Here is a 20,114-nt window from a genome sequence, read left to right on the forward strand (position 1 = left end):
AGAGAGACACACACAGAGACAGAGAGACACACACAGATACAGACAGAGAGACACGCACAGAGACAGACAGACAGAGAGACACGCACAGAGCAGACAGAGAGAGAGACACGCACACAGAGCAGACAGAGAGAGAGAGAGACACACACACACAGAGACAGAGAGAGACACACACACAGACAGACAGAGAGACACGCACAGAGCAGACAGAGAGACACACACACAGAGACAGAGAGACACGCACAGAGACAGAGAGACACACGCACAGAGACAGACAGACAGAGAGACACACACAGAGAAGAACAGAGAGACACGCACAGAGACAGACAGACAGAGAGACACACACACAGAGACAGACAGAGAGACACGCACAGAGCAGACAGACAGAGAGACACACACAGAGCAGACAGAGAGAGACACACACACACAGAGACAGAGAGACACACACAGAGACAGACAGAGAGACACGCACAGAGACGGACAGACAGAGAGACACACAGACAGACAGAGAGACACACAGAGCAGACAGAGAGAGAGACACACACACACATAGAGACAGAGAGACACACACAGAGACAGCCAGACAGAGAGACACACACACAGAGACAGACAGAGAGACACACACAGAGTAGACAGAGAGAGAGAGACACACACACAGAGACAGACAGAGAGACACACACACAGAGACAGACAGAGAGACACGCACAGAGACAGACAGACAGAGAGACACGCACACACACACAGAGACACACACAGAGCAGACAGAGAGAGAGACACACACACAGACAGAGAGACACGCACAGAGACAGACAGACAGAGAGACACACACACAGAGACAGAGAGACACACACAGAGACAGACAGACAGAGAGACAAACACACAGAGCAGACAGAGAGAGACACACACACAGACAGAGAGACACACACAGAGACAGACAGAGAGACACGCACAGAGACAGACAGACACACACACAGACAGAGAGACACACATACACAGACAGAGAGACACGCACAGAGACAGACAGACAGAGAGACACGCACACACACACAGAGACACACACAGAGCAGACAGAGAGAGAGACACACACACACAGACAGAGAGACACACACAGCGACAGACAGACAGGTAGATATCGAGACGCGTGCACAGAGTAGCGCCGGCGATGTCCACGCCGCCGTTCAACATCTCGGACGAGGAGCGGCTCGCCGCCAATGTAAGCGGCGCCGCGACTCCGACGGGCCACGACGTTCCGGCCGGGGTGAACTTCGTCGCTCTCTCAGCCCTCATGGGCATCACGTCGACTCTGTCCATCGCGCTCAACGGGCTGGTCGTCGTCGTGACGCTCCGCTCCAGGCTCCTGCGGCGACCGCTCAACTACGCGCTGGTGAACTTGGCGTGCGCCGACCTGGGCATCTCGCTCAGCGGCGGTGTCATCACGACAGCGAGCAACGCGCGGGGAAGATTTGACCTGGGGCCAGCGGCGTGCGTCGCCGATGGCTTTCTGGTGGCGGTGTTCGGTGAGGGTTGTTGTTGTTGTTTGTTTGTCTGTCGTTTGCGTTGTTGTTGATGATGATGATGATAATAATAATTATTTACAACTCTCTGTTTTTTTTTGTTTTCCGGTAAAGTCACGTAGATAGAAAATAATAATAATAATAAAAACACGACGTTTCGGTCGCAGCACAAGCGTCCGTCATCAGGTGAGCAAGAATAATGATTGGCGTTACGCAGTGCGCACGGCCTACGGGACCGCAGACACTCGTGCGTGCACGGCTGCTCCGACCGCGACTTCCAAAAGCGTGCGCAACTCTGTCGCCGAGAAGGGGTTTGCGGAGTCTCTCTCTCTCTCTCCCCGTGGTCGGGTGGATTCCCTTTCCTCCGGGTCCTCTGATTCACCCCCACCCCCCTCCTCCTCCTCCACTATTCAGAGTCATGCTTTTAGATTATTTATAGATATTTTTTTTTGTCTGCTATGAATGAATGTCCACGTGATAAGACACTTCGTCACGCAATAATTTGTGGCCAAAGAACAAAAGCAAACAGCTTATATCTCGGTGGGTTTTACCTGGCAAAAAAAAAATGTCACGCTGCGCTCCAGGCTGCCACGGCAGGCGCTCAAACTGCGCTGCGCTGGTGAACTTGCAGGTGCGCCGACCAGTCACGTGGTAACTAGTGTACCTAGCCTGGTGACTAGTGTAGTAACTAGTGTAGTAACTAGTGTAGCTAGCCTGGTGGTCACCACCTGGCTAGCTACACCAGTCACGTGTTAACTAGTGTAGCTAGCCTGGTGGTCACCACCTGGCTAGCTACACCAGTCACGTGGTAACTAGTGTGCCTAGCCTGGTGACTAGTGTAGTAACTAGTGTAGTAACTAGTGTAGCTGGCCTGGTGGTCACCACCTGGCTAGCTACACCAGTCACGTGGTAACTAGTGTACCTAGCCTGGTGACTAGTGTAGTTACTAGTGTAGTAACTAGTGCACCTAGCCTGGTGGTCACCATCTGGCTAGCTACACCAGTCACGTGGTAACTAGTGTACCTAGCCTGGTGACTAGTGTAGTTACTAGTGTAGTAACTAGTGTATCTAGCCTGGTGGTCACCACCTGGCTAGCTACACCGGTCACGTGTTAACTGGTGTAGTTAGCCTGGTGGTCACCACCTGGCTAGCTACACTAGTTACTACACTAGTTACCACGTGACTGGTGTAGCTAGCCAGGTGGTGACCACCAGGCCAGCTACACTAGTTACCACGTGACTGGTGTAGCTAGTTACCACGTGACTGGTGGTCACCACCTGGCTAACTACACCAGTCACGTGGTAACTAGTGTAGCTGGTCTGGTGGTCACCACCTGGCTAGCTACACCAGTCACGTGGTAACTAGTGTAGCTAGCCTGGTGGTCACCACCTGGCTAGCTACACCAGTCACGTGGTAACCAGTGTAGCTGGCCTGGTGGTCACCACCTGGCTAGCTACACCAGTCACGTGGTAACTAGTGCAGCTAGCCTGGTGGTCACCACCTGGCTAGCTACACCAGTCACGTGGTAACTAGTGCAGCTAGCCTGGTGGTCACCACCTGGCTAGCTACACCAGTCACGTGGTAACTAGTGTAGTTAGCCTGGTGGTCATCACCTGGCTAGCTACACCAGTCACGTGGTAACCAGTGCAGTTAGCCTGGTGGTCATCACCTGGCTAGTTACACCAGTCACGTGGTAACTAGTGTAGCTAGCCTGGTGGTCACCACCTGGCTAGCTACACCAGTCACGTGGTAACTAGTGTAGTTAGCCTGGTGGTCACTACCTGGCTAGCTACACCAGTCACGTGGTAACTGGTGTAGCTAGCCTGGTGGTCACGACCTGGCTAGCTACACCAGTCACGTGGTAACCGGTTAGTTAGCCTGGTGGTCACCACCTGGCTAGCTACACCAGTCACGTGGTAACCGGTGTAAAAATCAAAATTAAACAATTTTTTAGTACGCACTTACTTTAACTAACTATTACCTGTACTTTAAAGGTACCCTTTGGCACTCGCTTTCAGAAACAGGATCTTAATTTAAAACCGGAATAAGAATCCGAAAAGCTTTAAAGCTCTTTTTTGTCGCAGATGTCCAGTCGGGGTTGGTCAAAAACTAAACAAATACAAACAATAGTAAAACCTACAGGAGTGCAAAGTATAGGCAAGATAAGCAAGTCACGAAAAATACATAAATATAATTCAAGTATATCCAGTCAGCACAAATTAAAAACAGTATTAAAATTCCTGCCCATTTTTAAAACAATCTAATGGAGGAAGCTTGGGCAAGGCAGCTAAACAACAACTACTACATTGCGGGGATCACAAAAAAGATCTGAAAAATATTGAATAAACACAAGATCCAGGTCCGTTTCAACACATTACATAAAATCCGTGATCTGGTTCCGTCTGTAAAAGATGTGATTCCGGACATACAATACCCTGGTGTCTACAAACTAAGTTGCCTCTGTGGTAGTAGTTACATTGGAGAAACCAAACGCCATGTCTCGGACCGCATTCGTAAACACAAAGCAGACCTTAAATACGGTAGGACCAACACCTCGGCCATGGAAGATCATTATTATAATTCAGTAGGCTCACATGACATTGACTTCTCCAAGACAGAGGTTCTTTGTAAGCCATCTGGCTACCATGAGAGATTCGCTCATGAGGCTATCCACATATACAAGCACAGAGACAATTTCAACCGAGAAGATGAATTCTGGCTTAGCAATCATTGGAAGGATTTGATAAACCATTTCAGGTCTTAATTGATTGTTCACGCTTACAGTGGCTTTCGGACAGCATACATTAAATTTTCGTCTCCCCCCTCCTCTTTTCAGAACACAGATGGACTCGTCCTTCTAAACAAACTGCCAAATCGCTGCCCGTGGAGCTAACGGTTTTTTTTATAATTAAATAAGTAAACACAAACACCGTTTATAAATAAATAAATGCAAACCGACACTTCTTTCAAATTTTTCTTGCCGTTGGTTTTTCACACCTGATGATGACCGTTTGTGTTATGGTCGAAACGTCGTGAGAATTTTTATTGTTTTATATATATTTTATTATTTTATTGTTTCCCTTCAACGTGACTTTACCGAAAGAGCTAAGAATATGAATTACTGCAGTCACGAAAGCTTGAAATCAAAATTTAACAGAACACAGCGCAATTAAAATAGAACTACCGATACACACGCGAAAGGATCAAAGTTACAACTCACATTGGCAAATGTGTCTCTATCCAGCACTAATCCTCCGCTTCAGGATACTTTTTTTGCAGGAAGATTCACGAATTTAATGGAGGGAACAAGGTCGGTACACTGCTTGGGATCTGCAACGGCAAGGGCTTGCGATGTAGCGTTCTCAACGCAGTACATATTTACCATTGCCCATATGTGACGTGTACACTAGCTGTTATTTTAGAGTCATATGTAGTGGCAAAGCTACGATTTTTTTTTTGGTCTCGTTTAGTGCCATACGTAGTAGGGCATGCTGTAATCCAGAGGTCGCCGGTTCGTATCTATGTATGTTGAACTTCTTTCGCACCGTACATAGCGCCGTTCTAATCGGAAGATGCACGTTCGATCCCTTCTCCCAGTGCGGGTTTTTTTTTTAACTCCCACGCCCGCCTCTATCCACCCAGCGGAACAAACGGGTTCATCAGCGTTACTCAATCTATAGGTCACACGTGGTGGGGCCAAGTGTGGATAACTCCAAACTGTTCCCAGACGTCTGGCAGGCTTGGAAGAGTAGGCCAAATACAGTCTCTCTCTCTCTGGAGGAGTCCTCCCGGGGGTCGTCTAGTGGAGGCGCTTTCGCCGGCAATTGCAGGGTTGCACCTGAGTTAGTTGTTGCCCTACAGGTGGGTATACAAGAAGCCAGCATTTATTTTTTGTATTATTGTTTGTCCGTTCATTTTTTTGGAGAAACAGATAAGAGCCGATTGTGAGGTAATGATTTATCACGGGGAGATTATCTGCCCAAAAGCGAATCGGTTCGTCAAACTTTTCTCATATAGCGCGAATCAAAGCGGCGGTTAAACTCACCTTAAGCCATTTAAACGCCCCACGTAATATACATTTTAATAGACTGTTGGTTCAGCAAATAGGTTGGTTTAGTAAATCGGATGCTGATCCCTAGCGAGGACTGCAGATGCATGCATAAAAATGTGAGCTTGAGTGAAGCACAATACGTATCGTGTGGGCATCGAGCTCCTGCCATGCGAGCAAATGAATCTTGAAAGAATTTCAAATAATTAATCGTGCAGATTGTTTTAAAAAATTAATGTGGCTTTACTGTCAAGAAATATCACATGTTCGGGCATTAGCCCATACCGAATTCCTCATCGCCACGGGATACCAGAGCACCAAGGCCTTCACAACTGGGTTCGTCTTGTTATTTAACAAAAAGGGGTCACTCACAGGGTGAAATACTTATTTCGTCTCCAGAATAATCCCCAGCACCGACTCGTACATCAGGAGTTGAACAATGTGTCCCTGTCTCAGACACTGAGACGTACAATTGATGATTGTAAATTACAGGGGCAGGGTGCAAAGCAATCATTTTCAGTGATTTGTTTCTACGCAGATTCAGTTGATTTAGATTTGTCTGTCGCCTGATGAAGCTAGTTCTAAATACTGGCGAAACGTCGTACTCAGATTGTAAATATTGTGGATGCGCTCTACAACACACCGGTGTGCTGTACTAGTAACGAATTGGCATGTTCTGTTTACGTGACAAACCTTACTAATTGGCTGTGTTGGGTGGTGTTGGGTTTAACGACACATATTTACGCGATCTAACCCAAAAAAACTTTATTATGGATGATATTGGTCGTGAAAGCTTACGTGTTAAACTGATTTAGATTTTCGTGTCTTTAGTTTATTGCCCTTTCCCTGCACCTCCGATTAGCGCGGTTGGCTACGTACGGTGCGAAAGAAGTTCAACATACACACACATACATTAAGTATAAAGGCACATCCCTGCAATTACAGTACTCGCTCATACTGCTGAATTATTTCTTGTACTTGTGAACGAAAATTCCAGCCTATGATTGGTACTTGAGAATTGTGGGGTGAGGGAATTGTGTATGGGATGATAGTATTAAATGATATGCGGATTGGTGTGTAGAAATTCACTTTGGCCAGTTATGTCACGTGGTTGGTAAAGGTGCAGCCCTGTAATGTATTTGCTCACGTGACTGCCAGCGGAAGAGGCCTTATGTAGAGAGAGCTCGAGAGTGCTTCTCTTGACGTTACTTTCCCCTTGCACGCTGCTGGCGAGACATCTTGGAAGAGGTGGGAGTACACACACTTGACTCCATCACAGGAGGCACTCTCGACTCGTTGATATTCAACTGAACACAGCGATGCGGTGTATTGCTGGAACCCTCAAGTCGGGCCCTGCACCCTGGCTGCCCCGTGCTGTCACAAATCTCTCCCCCACCCATCGGCGAATCGCATTCCCATTCATCGGGACTTCAATAACTTCCCTCCTTATCGCTTGAAGTCACGCTGCAAGCCCTTTCGGACCAATCAGTTTAACCTCCATCAATGTCAATTCAATCCCGATGAAGCTTGGAGGGCTGAATGGAGTCCAAAGGAACTCACAAATATAAAAGACCCAACAAGGAAGATCACTGGGTTTGATCTTCCACGAAGCTCATGATCCGCCCTAAACCGCATCCACACAAACCGTGCGGATACCTGATGATGATGATGCACAAATGGAAGCTGGTAAAAAAAATACTCCAGTATGCGACTGTGGTCACCCAGAACAGACCGCACAACGAATAAAGATGCAACGCCCGATCCACAAATACGAAGGAGACACCAAAGTGATGACGGTACACTCCACTGCTCCTGACACCGTTATCTGGGCTTGACCACCTGAACGTGGAATTGTAGTCGTTGATCATTGTTCTGCATCTACATCAGCAGCCAATCTGAAAGACTCCACCACACCAGAGGTCGAGGGGGTTTAAGGATCTTGCATCATTGTTTCAACTATTACGCCGGGAGCCCGAATCAAGCTGGCGACCTCTGGATACAATTCCAGTATACAGACAATTGCTCCATGTCACAGCATCCGTTTGAGACACTGGCACTTTTAAAATCGATCGCGCCTGTCTTGCCACCTCAAGCCTCCTCCAATGCAAACGACGAATATAATTCACAGAATGGGGAGCCTCTGTTGTCAGTGACAAGACAAGGAGTGCAGCGGTGTACACTTGCGATCCGGCACCACGGAGGCGAAGGGGTGGTGGGTCGTGTAGACGTGTGAAAAACTCCAAACCCTGCTGGGCTACGAGGTGGCGAGAGGCAGGCAGTACAGCAAGTGGGTCATTTACCCACCTGTGCAATCCTCTTACTTTCACCTGCTTCTCCAGGATGCGTCTTATAAAAGCAAATTATTATTGTTATTACTCCGATTTCCCCCTACGCACTATAGACACTGGCCAAAAATCCTCATGCTTGCACAAAGGTGGCGAGGTGTTAACTCCCTCGCCTGGTATGCAGGAGGTCGTGGGTTCGATCCTGATCCTGACTCCTGCTGTATATTTGGAGTTTGCATGATCTCCCCGTGATCTGCGGGTCCTCTGGTTTTCCCCTCCACATTTAGAAACATGTGTTTAGAGTATTTGGCTGCTATACATTTCCATGTGATGGCAAGCTACTTGGTTGAGTTATCATTTGTGGCCAGGTCGCGTCTGAAAAAGAGTTATATAGTGGGCCTTGCCTAGTAAAATAAAAAAAATAGTTTGGTTTATGAAAAGAGCCTTGAGACTCAGTGAGGCTTTTCTGGATAAATACTCGAACATTAATAATAAAAGGTGGCAGAAGAGCACAATAACAAATTAATTACTTTAAACGGTGTGTGTGTATGCCTGCAATTAGACAATTATATCGAACACATTTCGACGTGACTTTACCGAAAGACCCAAAAAGTACCATAATTGTTCGTTTAAATTGTACTTTATTGGCACAAACAACCTCTTTTAAACGCAATGACCCCCCCCCCCACGCCTCTGTCCACCCAGCAGTAGAAATGGTCACATCCCAGATAATAGATTGGCAGGTCACGTGTCTTTTTTATTAAATACTTTAAAACAACACATAGGATTTTGCTGTAGAATTACAAAATACCTGACCGTTTCCCCCCCCCCCCCCCTTATATACCAAGCCAAAAATGATTGCACAGGAGTGCCAGTGATTTCGCTTAAGAAGGCAAAAATATGAGTACGACTCCTTTCAAACATCCTTTTGCGAATCACAGAATATGCCCACAATACAACACAGTCGCTCAGCAGGTCGCCTGCGCTGGGGTACGGTGTGGGTGTCCCCAACTCTTCTTCAAAGGCGTCTGGCCAGCGTGGAAGTGGAGTGCCCGACAATGCCCTCTAGACGATGGGAGCTTCTCGAGAGCTCCCTCTCGCAAAGGGCCCTTCCGCCAGCAGTGGCGTGAGCAAGACATCGCGGCTCTGCAGCCTTCACCTTTCACCGGACAGAATCGTGGTACGGAATTAATCGTGGGACAAAAAAAAAGCAGCGAAGCTCTGCGAGCATTTAAGTGAACCGCAAGTGATAAGATCACACAATTGACTGCAAGTTACACATTTCAGGCCTGGATGATTGACTGCACAGATGCCAAAAAATATATATTTTGAGAGCGATGTCAAAGACTGGACCCTTGATGCGAAATTTTAACGGGACATCTCTATTCTGGACGCACGCGCTGTTGTCACTGGATCACGAGCTCCACACACAGTAGGTCACTGATACATCATCCCATGTGTGAAAGTTACGAGAAATGTACAAACGAACACACTGCCATTTTCGCAAATGCTGTAGAATGAGAAAAGTGAGTCTGCTTTCAGGTCTCCAGCACAAAAGCCATTCCACGTGAAATATATTCAGGTTTGTTTTCTTTGTTTTGGGGGGGGGGGGGGAAATGGAATTTCCTGTCGAAATATTGAGGTGAAAAAGTCAACTTTTTTGAAGCATACTTTTTTGTGCCGAGCTCAAAAAGTGTTTTGTCTTTTGTGCGTGGCCATCTGTGTTGACCGTCATCAACATCAGCCGTGATCTATCCACTGCTAGATGAAGGACTCCCTCTATTTCATTAGCATCCATTGCGATCCTCGCATTGATGCAATCCATAGCACTCCCGATCTCATCTCTCCATCTGCACGGTTGTGCATGCCCTATTTCGTGGGCTACCATTCAATCATCGGTCTCGTCTATGGGTTCTCTTCCCTTCTGGCCAAGTGTCCTGACCACAGCGTGTATCGTGAACAATAACGTCAGAAAACATACAGGTGCATACAGTAGATGCTAGCGCCAAGGCCGCAATTATAATATACACAGTATTGGGGGTGACACATCCCCCCTAATATTCAAATATGCTCAAAATGTCCCCTCCCAATACATTGCTATAAAAATATAAAAAGTAATAATAATTGCTATGCTATGTAAATAAAAACAACAATTTGCTAAACCTTGGCCACAATATCTGACTTGTCTTCATATAAATCAATGCATAGATTTCTGTTTATATGATTGTGGTTATGGTTGTACTTTATTAATCCCTAATCTCAAACATTACATACAATGAAACAAGAAATGGTAAAAAAGTTAAAACAGAGCAATGTAATACAATACACTATTATATTATTGGTTCTTTCGGTAAAGTCACGTAGAAGGGAAACAATAAAATAATATGAATCCCTGCAGTCACGAAAGATTTAAATAAAAAAAAATACACTATTAGACAATATTGTAAAAAATAAATAAAAAGTCCATCCTATGTGTTAGTGAATTTATTTATATTTTAGGCAGGAAATGGCAGGAAATTAGTTTTCAAATTTATATATTTTTTCTGGGTTGGGACCCCCAGACCACCTGGAAGATTTGGTCCCCCCAATGTTCACTCCATGGCTACGGCCTTGGCTAGGGCCCACGCAACATCAACTTTTATTACAAAATAATCTGTTTGCCATGTAACTATAATTACTAAAAGGAAAATAACCAACATGCTCAGTGATGTTCAGAAATTATGAACGCATGGACAGGTTAAGTGAGCAGCGGAAACCCGAGGAACACGGAGGGGAGATTCGTTACCTTGAACCTGTCTGCGGACAAAGCAATTAATCAATTATTTCAGGAGATATATATTTTTAAAGTTATAACAAAAATATATGAAGTGCAACAGACGACAAAGAGGTTTCAGAGCAGTATGCAGTACAACAAAACTAATTTTTATAACAGTAAAAACCCAATTTCTGAAAAATAAGTTGAAATATCTTACGAACTAGGAAACTTTTTGAATTACAGTAAAACCTTGGATTGCGAGCATAATTCGTTCCGGAAACGTGTTTGTAATCCAAAGCACTCGTATATCAAAGCACTCGTATATCAGTTGTGATCACGTGACGCTCGGCAGACAAAGCGTATATACGTACTACTCGTATTGCAAGACCTCGCTCGTTTATCAAGTTAATAATTATTTAAACATTTTGCTCGTCTTGCCAAACACTCGCAGACCAAGTTGTGGCACATTAGGAAGGGACCACTCTTTTAATTATATCCTTGTGCAGCAAGGGAGTAAAAGTGTGGTTCTATGAACGTCCTGATGTGCTGTGCGGTGCATTAGTGCGCGTGTGTACAGCAGCATGTGATGACTGAGTTGGGCCTGTAGGTGGCTGGCAGGGTTAATGATTAACCGCGCTTGTAAACCCGCCACATGGTTAATGGCGACTCGGAAAAAATGCTGTGTGTGTGACACACGTGTTGGTGCATTTTAGATATATGCAGTTAGAGGGGTTTTAGAGGGGTTTTAGCACTGTGCATTGTAAAGGGATGATGCACTCTAATTACCTACTGTCATTGTAATTCTTTAACTCTAATACTGTTTAGTCTATAACCATGCCCATGTACCCAGAGTATGACTACTTGCAATCCTATTGAGAATAGAGCACATGTAAATAGCAAGCTGTACAATGGTGATATACAGTACGTATACTGTACACATACAGTACATATAATGGGTGTAAGACACCGAGATAAGTGGATGGTAGAGATAGACATACAGCTTAGGATTAAAGTAATATTCGAATAGTGATGTGCAAATGTGATTGTCAAAGACAAAGACGGTTTATCAGTAGTAGAATTGGGTGTAAAGAGAAAACTGTGAATGATTAACCGCGCTTTGTTAACCCGCCACATGATTAAAGGCGACTCGGAATAAATGCTGTGTGTGTGTGACACACGTGTTGGTGCATTTTACAGAGTGACGGTGCTGTTCTTCACAAGATTACAGATTAACCACAATAAATGTGCTTGCCCTCGATTTGGAGCACTTGCCCATGTCCTTCATTTCGAGTGTGCAACAAAGTTACTCGCAATCCAAGGTTTTGCTGTACTACTATAATGAGCCAAGAATGTCTGTTTGCGTGTCATTAATATTCATGAGCCGGTGTATTTTTTTTTACACTCAGGCAGAAGGTCGAGCGGAAATTTTTTATTTTCGCAAATTCGCTTTAAGTTTGATGTCTCTTTTTTTGAAAGTGAATCTAATACATAATTGTACGCAGCAACAAAGTGGATTTGGTGTCTCTGTTTATTTCTTTAGCACTTGAGACAAACGGTAAATCTAATTTATGCTTCTACATTAGGCTGAAATATTTATTTATCGGTGATTTTCCAGATATTGTATCGATTTCCAATTTATTTCAACCCCAGCGACCGAAAGCAATAGAGAATAAAGTATCAGAGCAGTGAATTTGAACAAATTGAAGGTTATATTCTTAGTTTTTTCGGTAAAGTCACGTTGAAGAGAAACAACAAAATAACAAAATATATATAAAACAATAAAAAATTCTCACGACGTTTCGACCATAACTCAAACGATCATCATCAGGTGTGTTGGTTTGCATAAATTTATTTTTAAACGGCACATTTATTTATTTATAAAAAAAAACGTTGGCGTCACGCGCAGCGATTTGGCAGTTTGCCCAGGACTAGTCCATCTATTTTTTTTTTGAAAAGAGGAGGGGGGAGACGAATTTTTTTATAATGTATGCTGTCTGAAAGCCACTGTAAGCGTGAACAATCAATTAAGAACTGAAATGGTTTATCAAATCTTTCCAATGATTGCTAAGATAGAATCCATCTTCTCGGTTGAAATTGTCTCTGTGCTTGTATATGTGGATAGCCTCATGAACGAATCTCTCATGGAAGCCAGATGGCTTACAAAGAACCTCCGTCTTGGAAAAGTCAATGGCATGTGAATTAGAACAATGATCTGCTACGGCCGAGGTGTTGGTCCTACCGTGTTTAAGGTCTGCTTTATGTTCACGAATGCGGTCCGAGACATGGCGTTTGGTTTCTCCAATGTAACTACTACCACAGAGGCAACTTAGTTTGTAGACACCAGGGTATTGTATGTCCGGAATCACATCTTTTACAGACGGAACCAGATCACGGATTTTATGTAATGTGTTGAAACGGACCTGGATCTTGTGTTTATTCAAGATTTTGGAGATCTTTTTTGTGATCCCAGCAATGTAGGGTAAAGTGATGGTTTTGAAAGGCTCCTCAAGAGGGTTCTTCTTCATGGTTTGAGTGATAGCTTTGCGGATTGTATAGTCGGAGTAACCATTAGCCCTAAGAGCTTGGTGTACGTGCTTGAGTTCACTGCTTATGTGTTCCTGGTCGGATATGCATTGGGCTCTATGATACAGAGTCTTGATGAGAGAATTCTTCTGTGATGGATGGTGGTGGGAATCCGGTTTCAGATAAGCATCCGTATGGGTAGCTTTCCTGTAGACAGAGTGGCTCATTGAACCATCAGGTCTCTTTTTAATTAGGACATCCAAAAAAGGTATCTTGCCATCTATTTCGACTTCCATGGTAAATCTGATGGCTGGGTGTATGGAATTGATGTGGTCGAAGAATTGGTCTAGAGCAGGCCGGCCATGTGGCCAGATGACAAAAGTGTCATCCACGTACCTCTTCCATAAGGTTGGGCGCAGAGTGGCAGTCTGGATGGCGTCAGTCTCAAATTTCTCCATGAAAATGTTAGCTATAACTGGAGAGAGGGGGGAGCCCATTGGGGTGCCCTCAGTTTGTTTGTAGAAAGTTCCATTCCAAGTGAAGTATGTATTGGTTAAACAGTGTCTCACCAGGGGGGGTACCTCAGTGTTTAGTCCTTGATGAACCAAGTCTTCAATGATTGCAATGGTGTCAGGTACAGGGACCTTGGTGAATAATGGTCGAAACGTCGTGAGAATTTTTTATTGTTTTATATATATTTTGTTATTTTGTTGTTTCTCTTCAACGTGACTTTACCGAAAAAACTAAGAATATGAATTACTGCAGTCACGAAAGCTTTAAATCAAAATTGAAGGTTACTTATATACAGTGCCTCAGTGACATGAAGTGAAGTGTTTTATTACTTCACTTTGTGCACGAATCACTGCCATTAATACAGTACTACAGTGAACTGCAGTGAAGTGTTTGATGATATACTTTCGGGCAAGATTCACTGCCATAAAATTTACACATATACTCTGGAAAATGTTTTCGTATATATTACAGCTTCCGTCCTAGAGCGGGAAAACAAAGCTAGTCCATATTAGAGGTTTTTTTTGTGTGTGAGATCACGTAAATTTACGTGATCTCACACCCAAAATAAAACCTCTATAATGAATTATGAAATTCTGTTCAAAATGCCAGCTTGCACAATGTTGAAGCTGGCATTTGCGTGTGCGCTTCGTTGTGCAACCGTTTGATGTGTACCTGCGGGAAACTGGTTAGCTCGGGCCCAGGTGCACGGGTTGACATGGGGCTCCCCCTGTCCAATTTCTCCCCTCTAACGTAGTCAAAGGCCCCCTTGGGAGATCGAGCGATGAAATCAGTTCATGTGCAGGTGCGGGGCGGATTATTGACATTGCAGGTTCGGAGACTCGGGGAAGCCTTCGCCCGGCGCTCGATTGACCCCGCGGGCTGATGATGACGATGAAAACAACAACAACAACAATAATCATTCTCGCCTCCGATTTCGCACGGTTGTCGACCCACGGTTCCGAAAGAAGTTCAACGCGCACGCGCGTACGCACGTGGGATCGGCGAGCGTGACCGTGCACAGGTATCCGCGAGTATCCTCACGGCCCTCCCTCCAACACCCCGCCACCACCACCACCAACACCACGGTTGTTGCGTTCTGTCCCCACGCCCCCCGGCTAGGCATGACGGCGCTCATCACGGTTTGCGTGCTCGCCGTGGAGCGCTACGTGGTGGTCTGCAAGCCGCTCGGCGGCGTGCACTTCGGCACGCAGCACGGCCTATGCGGAGTGGCCATCTCGTGGACTTGGGCCCTCGCGTGGAGCGCGCCGCCTCTCTTCGGCTGGGGACGCTACCACTACGAGGGCGTGGGCACGTCCTGCGCGCCCGACTGGGCCGACAGCAGCCCGTCGGGACGCAGCTACATGACCACGTACTTCATCTTCTGCTTCGCGCTGCCCATGATCATCATATTGTTCTGCTACACCAAGCTGATGATCGCCATACACAAGGTTGTGCCCGCAATGCAATGCGCGCAGACGCTCGTTCGGCCGGCGGTTGTGATTCGTTGTTTTGGGGGGGATGGGGGGGGTTCATTGTGTTTGTGCTTGTTAAAGTGATTTCAAGTAAGGTTGAATGCGTTGGCTCCGTCCGTCATCTGAAAACCGGCCAAATTGATCGTTTGCCCAGAGTTTGGCGACATGAACTAGAGCATGAAGGTATACTTTATAATGCAAATATGCAAATGTTGTTTTTTTACGTTAGTGGAAAAGCTGAAAGCGTTACATGTTTGCAAAAGAGCGTCTTAGCTCATTGGGCCTTACCTGAAATAAAATGACAGACTGACATAAGCGTGTTTTTTTTAAATTATAAAACAATCAATTTTACTTGTGGCTTTCATCAAGAAAGCACACACCAAAACAATGATGATTGACATCTTCACGAATAAAACACAAATTTTCATTTCGGGCAAGTGTGAATGTTCCAATGTCTGATTTTATAATTGTGTCAATGTCCCATTGTCTAATTATATAATTGTGTCTATGCCCCAGTGTGTGATATGTCATTGTGCCAATGTCGCAGCGTGTGATATGTCATTGTGCCAATGTCCCAGTGTCTGATTATATAATTGCTGGTCGATGGCCATGCGCAGGTCTCAAAGCTTGGCTTGAGTGCCAATGACACAGCCGAGAGGAAGGTCGGAATCATGGTGGTCGTGATGGTATTTGCCTTCTTCCTCTGCTGGCTGCCTTACGCTGCACTGGCCATTGCTGTTGTCATCAAGCCGGACCTGAAGGTTTGCGGACTTTTTCTTCTTCAACAGCTTTCTTCCTCACATTTGACTTGCCGCATTCCAGTCCAGCACCCACCCCAAGCGATGAAATAGATTGCTGTATTAGCGGGCTCACATGCCCTAATTGGTGAGAATGCGCCTGGACTTGTCAGATCTCCGATAGTAAGCAGGTTTGAGCCTGGCTAATGCTTAGATGGGTGACCACAATGCACGCTAGGTTGCTATAAGCGGCTGTAGTGCTAAGGTATGGGGTGGACAGTGCAGAATAATGTGTAGTTGTAATGTGGCTCTATGCTACCTGCTCTTTACACCCCGGGGTCAGATGCCCACACTGACTTCGTGGTGAAATATGATAAAATAACCACTGCAAACCACATGGCATAAGGAGGCCATCATCCAGCAGTGGATTTGCCAGGGCAGTAACACGGCTGAGCAGAATAATGTTTGGCTCTTGTTGCAGAGGTTTGTGGTACGAGCCTAGTGGCCACCCTGGTTAATACTGTGGGTGTCTTGACCAAATAAATACGAGCTGTATGTTGCACAGCGGGTGTTAGAGGTCATGTGACGTTACGCGAAAAAGATTAGCCGTGTGTACCATCATCATGGCCCAAGTTTGGCAAGTTGAAAAAATTGTATTCACAAATTGCCTAATAATTTGAATCAGATGCTGATCCTACTAATTCCGATTGTCTTTTGTGAACCATTCAGGTATCCCCTGTCACCGCCTCTATTCCGGTTTACTTGGCCAAGTCGAGTGGTGCTTACAACCCCATCATATACATCTTCATGCACAGACAGGTAAACCACGTAGTAACTTGAAAATGTAATTATCGAAAAGAGCCGTTGTTAGCGCACACTGCAATGACATGTTACACAAACAGCGGAGGTAGCGATGACGAATCATATTGGCACGCTGACAAGCCACTCCACTGAAGGGGCCTTCATATTTTAGTCTGTCACTGCACAGAGAAATGTGCGAGCTGAGAAAATGCCAACGGCCATTCAAGTGGATGTACATCTTAAGCGCCTGCACCTACACTCATGCGCTGATGTTTTAACATGCATGCTCCAATTATGCGCTGTCGTGTTTGTAATTAAAAAAAAAAACTTGCTTGTAAGCATTTTGTGGTCAATGTCGCCCATAACGATACAAATCTGCTTACGCTGTCATATTGCTAAGATGCCCAATATGTCTGAAAGCGATTGGTTTAGGGGTTCTGTAATTCATGTGAAAGAATGTGTCTATGACGTGGGAGGACCCCCATAATATTTCCTTCAAGTACCGTATTGTCTCAACTATGACGCATGTTTGCGACCTGTGTTTTATCGAAAAAGTTGCGAGTCTGTCTTGTAATCCTGAGAATTAATGATCTTCCCGTGAACATGTTTTATCCTGATCGGTCAGAATAATCTTCCAGAAGACCCCACCCATTTTAAAGCAGCGCCTTCATCATTATTTGACACATGGCTCTCCATTGAACTCTATTCTCCCGATTATAAAACACACTTTTTTCCCCATGCTCATTCTTTATTTCACACCATTATTTCCCTTTCTCATTTTCCCAGGACTACATATCTTCTAGAATATTGCTTTTCAAAATGACCCCCGAAGCTAATGGAATGTACAATATCGTTTTATATATTTGTAGACAGAATAGAATCTTTCTTAAATTTGCTTTTACCCACAATTCTCCACAGCAACGCATCATGAGTTTGAGTACAGTTGACTTTTTTATCCTTTAACCAGGTCCCATAATTTACATGGAGTGAGCTTGCCGATAACACCTGTTTTTTTGCTGTATATTTTTTACATGCCTGACTGCTTAAGAGACTCAGAAGGTTGCTGCTTGGAAATATTGTTCTGGAAAGTCAAAAGGCCAATGGTCTAGATAAATATAAGGAGAGACGGCATAGAAGTTCAATTTATATTTGCTTTTACCCAACGTTTGGGGGTGCATCTGACTCACCGAATAATCTTAAAATCCAGACAATAAGCGGCTGATTAGCTTATTTAAATGGTTATATTGATGATTAGTTAAAGTGCTGCCTTATTAGCATTGACGTGGGTGTGTTTGTGTTCTTGTGTGCTTCAGTTCCGGGAGCACATCTCACGCATATTTTGTGACCATCGTAACCAAAGCAGCAGAATAAAACCCGAAGAGAACACGATGCAGAGGCTACAGCCCGCTTAAAGTCACCGGGATCACTCGGAATGGATGAAGAAATCTTTTAAGCCAAGGTTTAACGTTAACAACACACCCGCATACACTGAGATTCAGATATACACTGCTTGATTTGAAGCTTTCGTGACTGCAGGAATCCATACCCTCTGGTTCTTTCAGTAAAGTCACGTAGATAGAATAAAATAAAACATTATTCTATTATTGTTTTATATCGACGTGACTTTACCGAGTGAATCAGAGTGTATATACACTGCTCTTTATCAATCCATTGCCGGATTAATGCCTCCCCCCAAACTCACTCAGTCATGACTCCTTGTGACCGCTGATATTCTCCCTTTGGTGTTTGTGAGTGTGGGTTGATGAAGAGGGAGGAACCCAGGGCGGGTTCAGATATCACTCGCCACTGATGAAGGGGCAGGGATACAAACTCAGTTTGGCGGGTTCATAGCACGGTGCGCTAATCACTGCGCCACCACTCCTCCCCATAGACTAAGTATTGTAAAGTACTGCCACTATCATATGGTTTATATTCGATGTTTGCATGTTGAACTTCTTTTGCATCGTACGTAGCCAACCGTCCTAATTGGAGATTGTGTCTTTGTGACGTCTAGATTTTTTGGCGATTGGCTTTGGATTTTTGCCAGAAAGAAAACTTTTCTCGGTGATGTTGAAAAATAACAGTTGTGTGTTTTTTTCGTCGACATTTCTACTGTAATATGAACACCTCCGAACGCATCTATCACGACCCCTTCTTGTGCAGTTTAGGACATTTCATGAGCAAGCCTTGTGCATGTTGTGGGAAATTTTTCATTTCGCTTGAGATCACTTAATAATCAGTGTTTCATAGTCATGTGCTTGTGAGATTGTTATGATCTTTCACAATATGTAGCGAGTGGTGATGGCATCTCTGCCAGTGATTGCAAAATAAACGTTTAATTGTGTTACATAATTGATATGTAGAAGTAGCCGATGCTATTTTCCTCAAAGTGTTTGATCTATTTTGTGTCTCTGTATATATAAAGTATATACCTAGGTATTACTGTCGTGAATGACTTGGAATTGTTTATTTTGTAAACACAAGGCAAAACATATATAGTAGTTGTGTTTGCGGAGCTACAGAAATGTTATGTGGCACAATATTTATTTATTTTCAGGTGGGACAAATACGGGGCTTAATTTATCGTTCAATTTGTGAAACGCTGCTAAGCTTGGCTTGGAGTGGGCTGGTACTACCACTGTCACTATTATAGCAGCGAATTCATAATAACCCTAAACAGTCCTGTATTATTCTACCATATATCTTATACTCCTATAAAGATGTTGATAACAATTACGAGGGGAAAACTCTATTATTATAACAATTACAAGGACAAAATAAGGCAAGATGGATGTAGTGTGTCAAAAAATAATCCTGGAACAAGGTTCTTGGACTGTTCCGAATTAAGTGCTGGCTCAATGTATCGAGATTCATTGCAAATCTGGCTGTCGCCTGATGAAGCTAGTTGTAATTACTGGCGAAACGTCATACTCAGATTGTAAATGTTGTGGCTTGGCTCTCCAACACACAACCGGTTAGTGCTGTACTAGTGACGAATTGGCCACGTTCTGTTTACGTGACAACCCTTACTAGTTGGCTGTGTCGGGTGGTGGCGGGTTTTAACGACACATTTATATATTTACGCGATCTAACCCAAAAATAAACCTCTGTTAGGGATGATATTGGTCGCGAAAGCCTGCGTGTTCAACTATCTGTGATCTTTGGACGTGTACTTTATGTTTCTCATTAAACACAGCTTCCAATGTGGAGTACGTGTGACTGTACAAACGAATGCTGTCACAATATTGACTTGTACGAGGGCCCTGGAAATGTGTTTTTAATTTCACCGCCTGCTTGTTTAGTTTTTTTTAAATATTTTTATTAGATTTTTGCTGTACACAAGAACAAAGGGCACGCTGCAAAAACGTTGCGCGATGATAAAAAAAAAACAGCGCCACGCGAATATCCGCCAGGACCGAGTATCCTCGACGCGTCTTGGTTGATGATGGGGGAGGGGGGGTAGGATAGA

At 44.5% G+C, this 20,114-nt stretch overlaps 1 protein-coding gene across 1 annotated transcript; it reads left to right on the plus strand.

Moving 5' to 3' along the window:
- The first annotated feature begins 636 nt into the window (after positions 1-636).
- LOC116951220 (parapinopsin-like) lies at positions 637-19,848 on the plus strand. Its single transcript, XM_032969706.2, has 5 exons — positions 637-1,514; positions 14,755-15,083; positions 15,725-15,868; positions 16,574-16,663; positions 17,959-19,848. The coding sequence occupies exons 1-5, from the start codon at positions 1,160-1,162 to the stop codon at positions 18,055-18,057; spliced, it is 1,017 nt and encodes a 338-aa protein (XP_032825597.2). The 5' UTR covers positions 637-1,159; the 3' UTR covers positions 18,058-19,848.
- The last annotated feature ends 266 nt before the right edge of the window (positions 19,849-20,114 follow it).

This window comes from Petromyzon marinus, chromosome 42 (assembly GCF_048934315.1).
Source record: "Petromyzon marinus isolate PM22_M1 ecotype Great Lakes invasive population chromosome 42, UKy_Petmar_22M1.pri1.0, whole genome shotgun sequence".
NCBI lineage: Eukaryota > Metazoa > Chordata > Hyperoartia > Petromyzontiformes > Petromyzontidae > Petromyzon > Petromyzon marinus.

Bases quoted from the DNA above. Each gene is read 5' to 3' on its own strand.
- LOC116951220 (XM_032969706.2), top strand. From the start codon at position 1,160: ATGTCCACGCCGCCGTTCAACATCTCGGACGAGGAGCGGCTCGCCGCC. The intron at 15,084-15,724 runs GTTGTGCCCGCA...GGCCATGCGCAG, and splicing joins TGATGATCGCCATACACAAG to GTCTCAAAGCTTGGCTTGAG. The intron at 16,664-17,958 runs GTAAACCACGTA...TGTGTGCTTCAG, and splicing joins ACATCTTCATGCACAGACAG to TTCCGGGAGCACATCTCACG.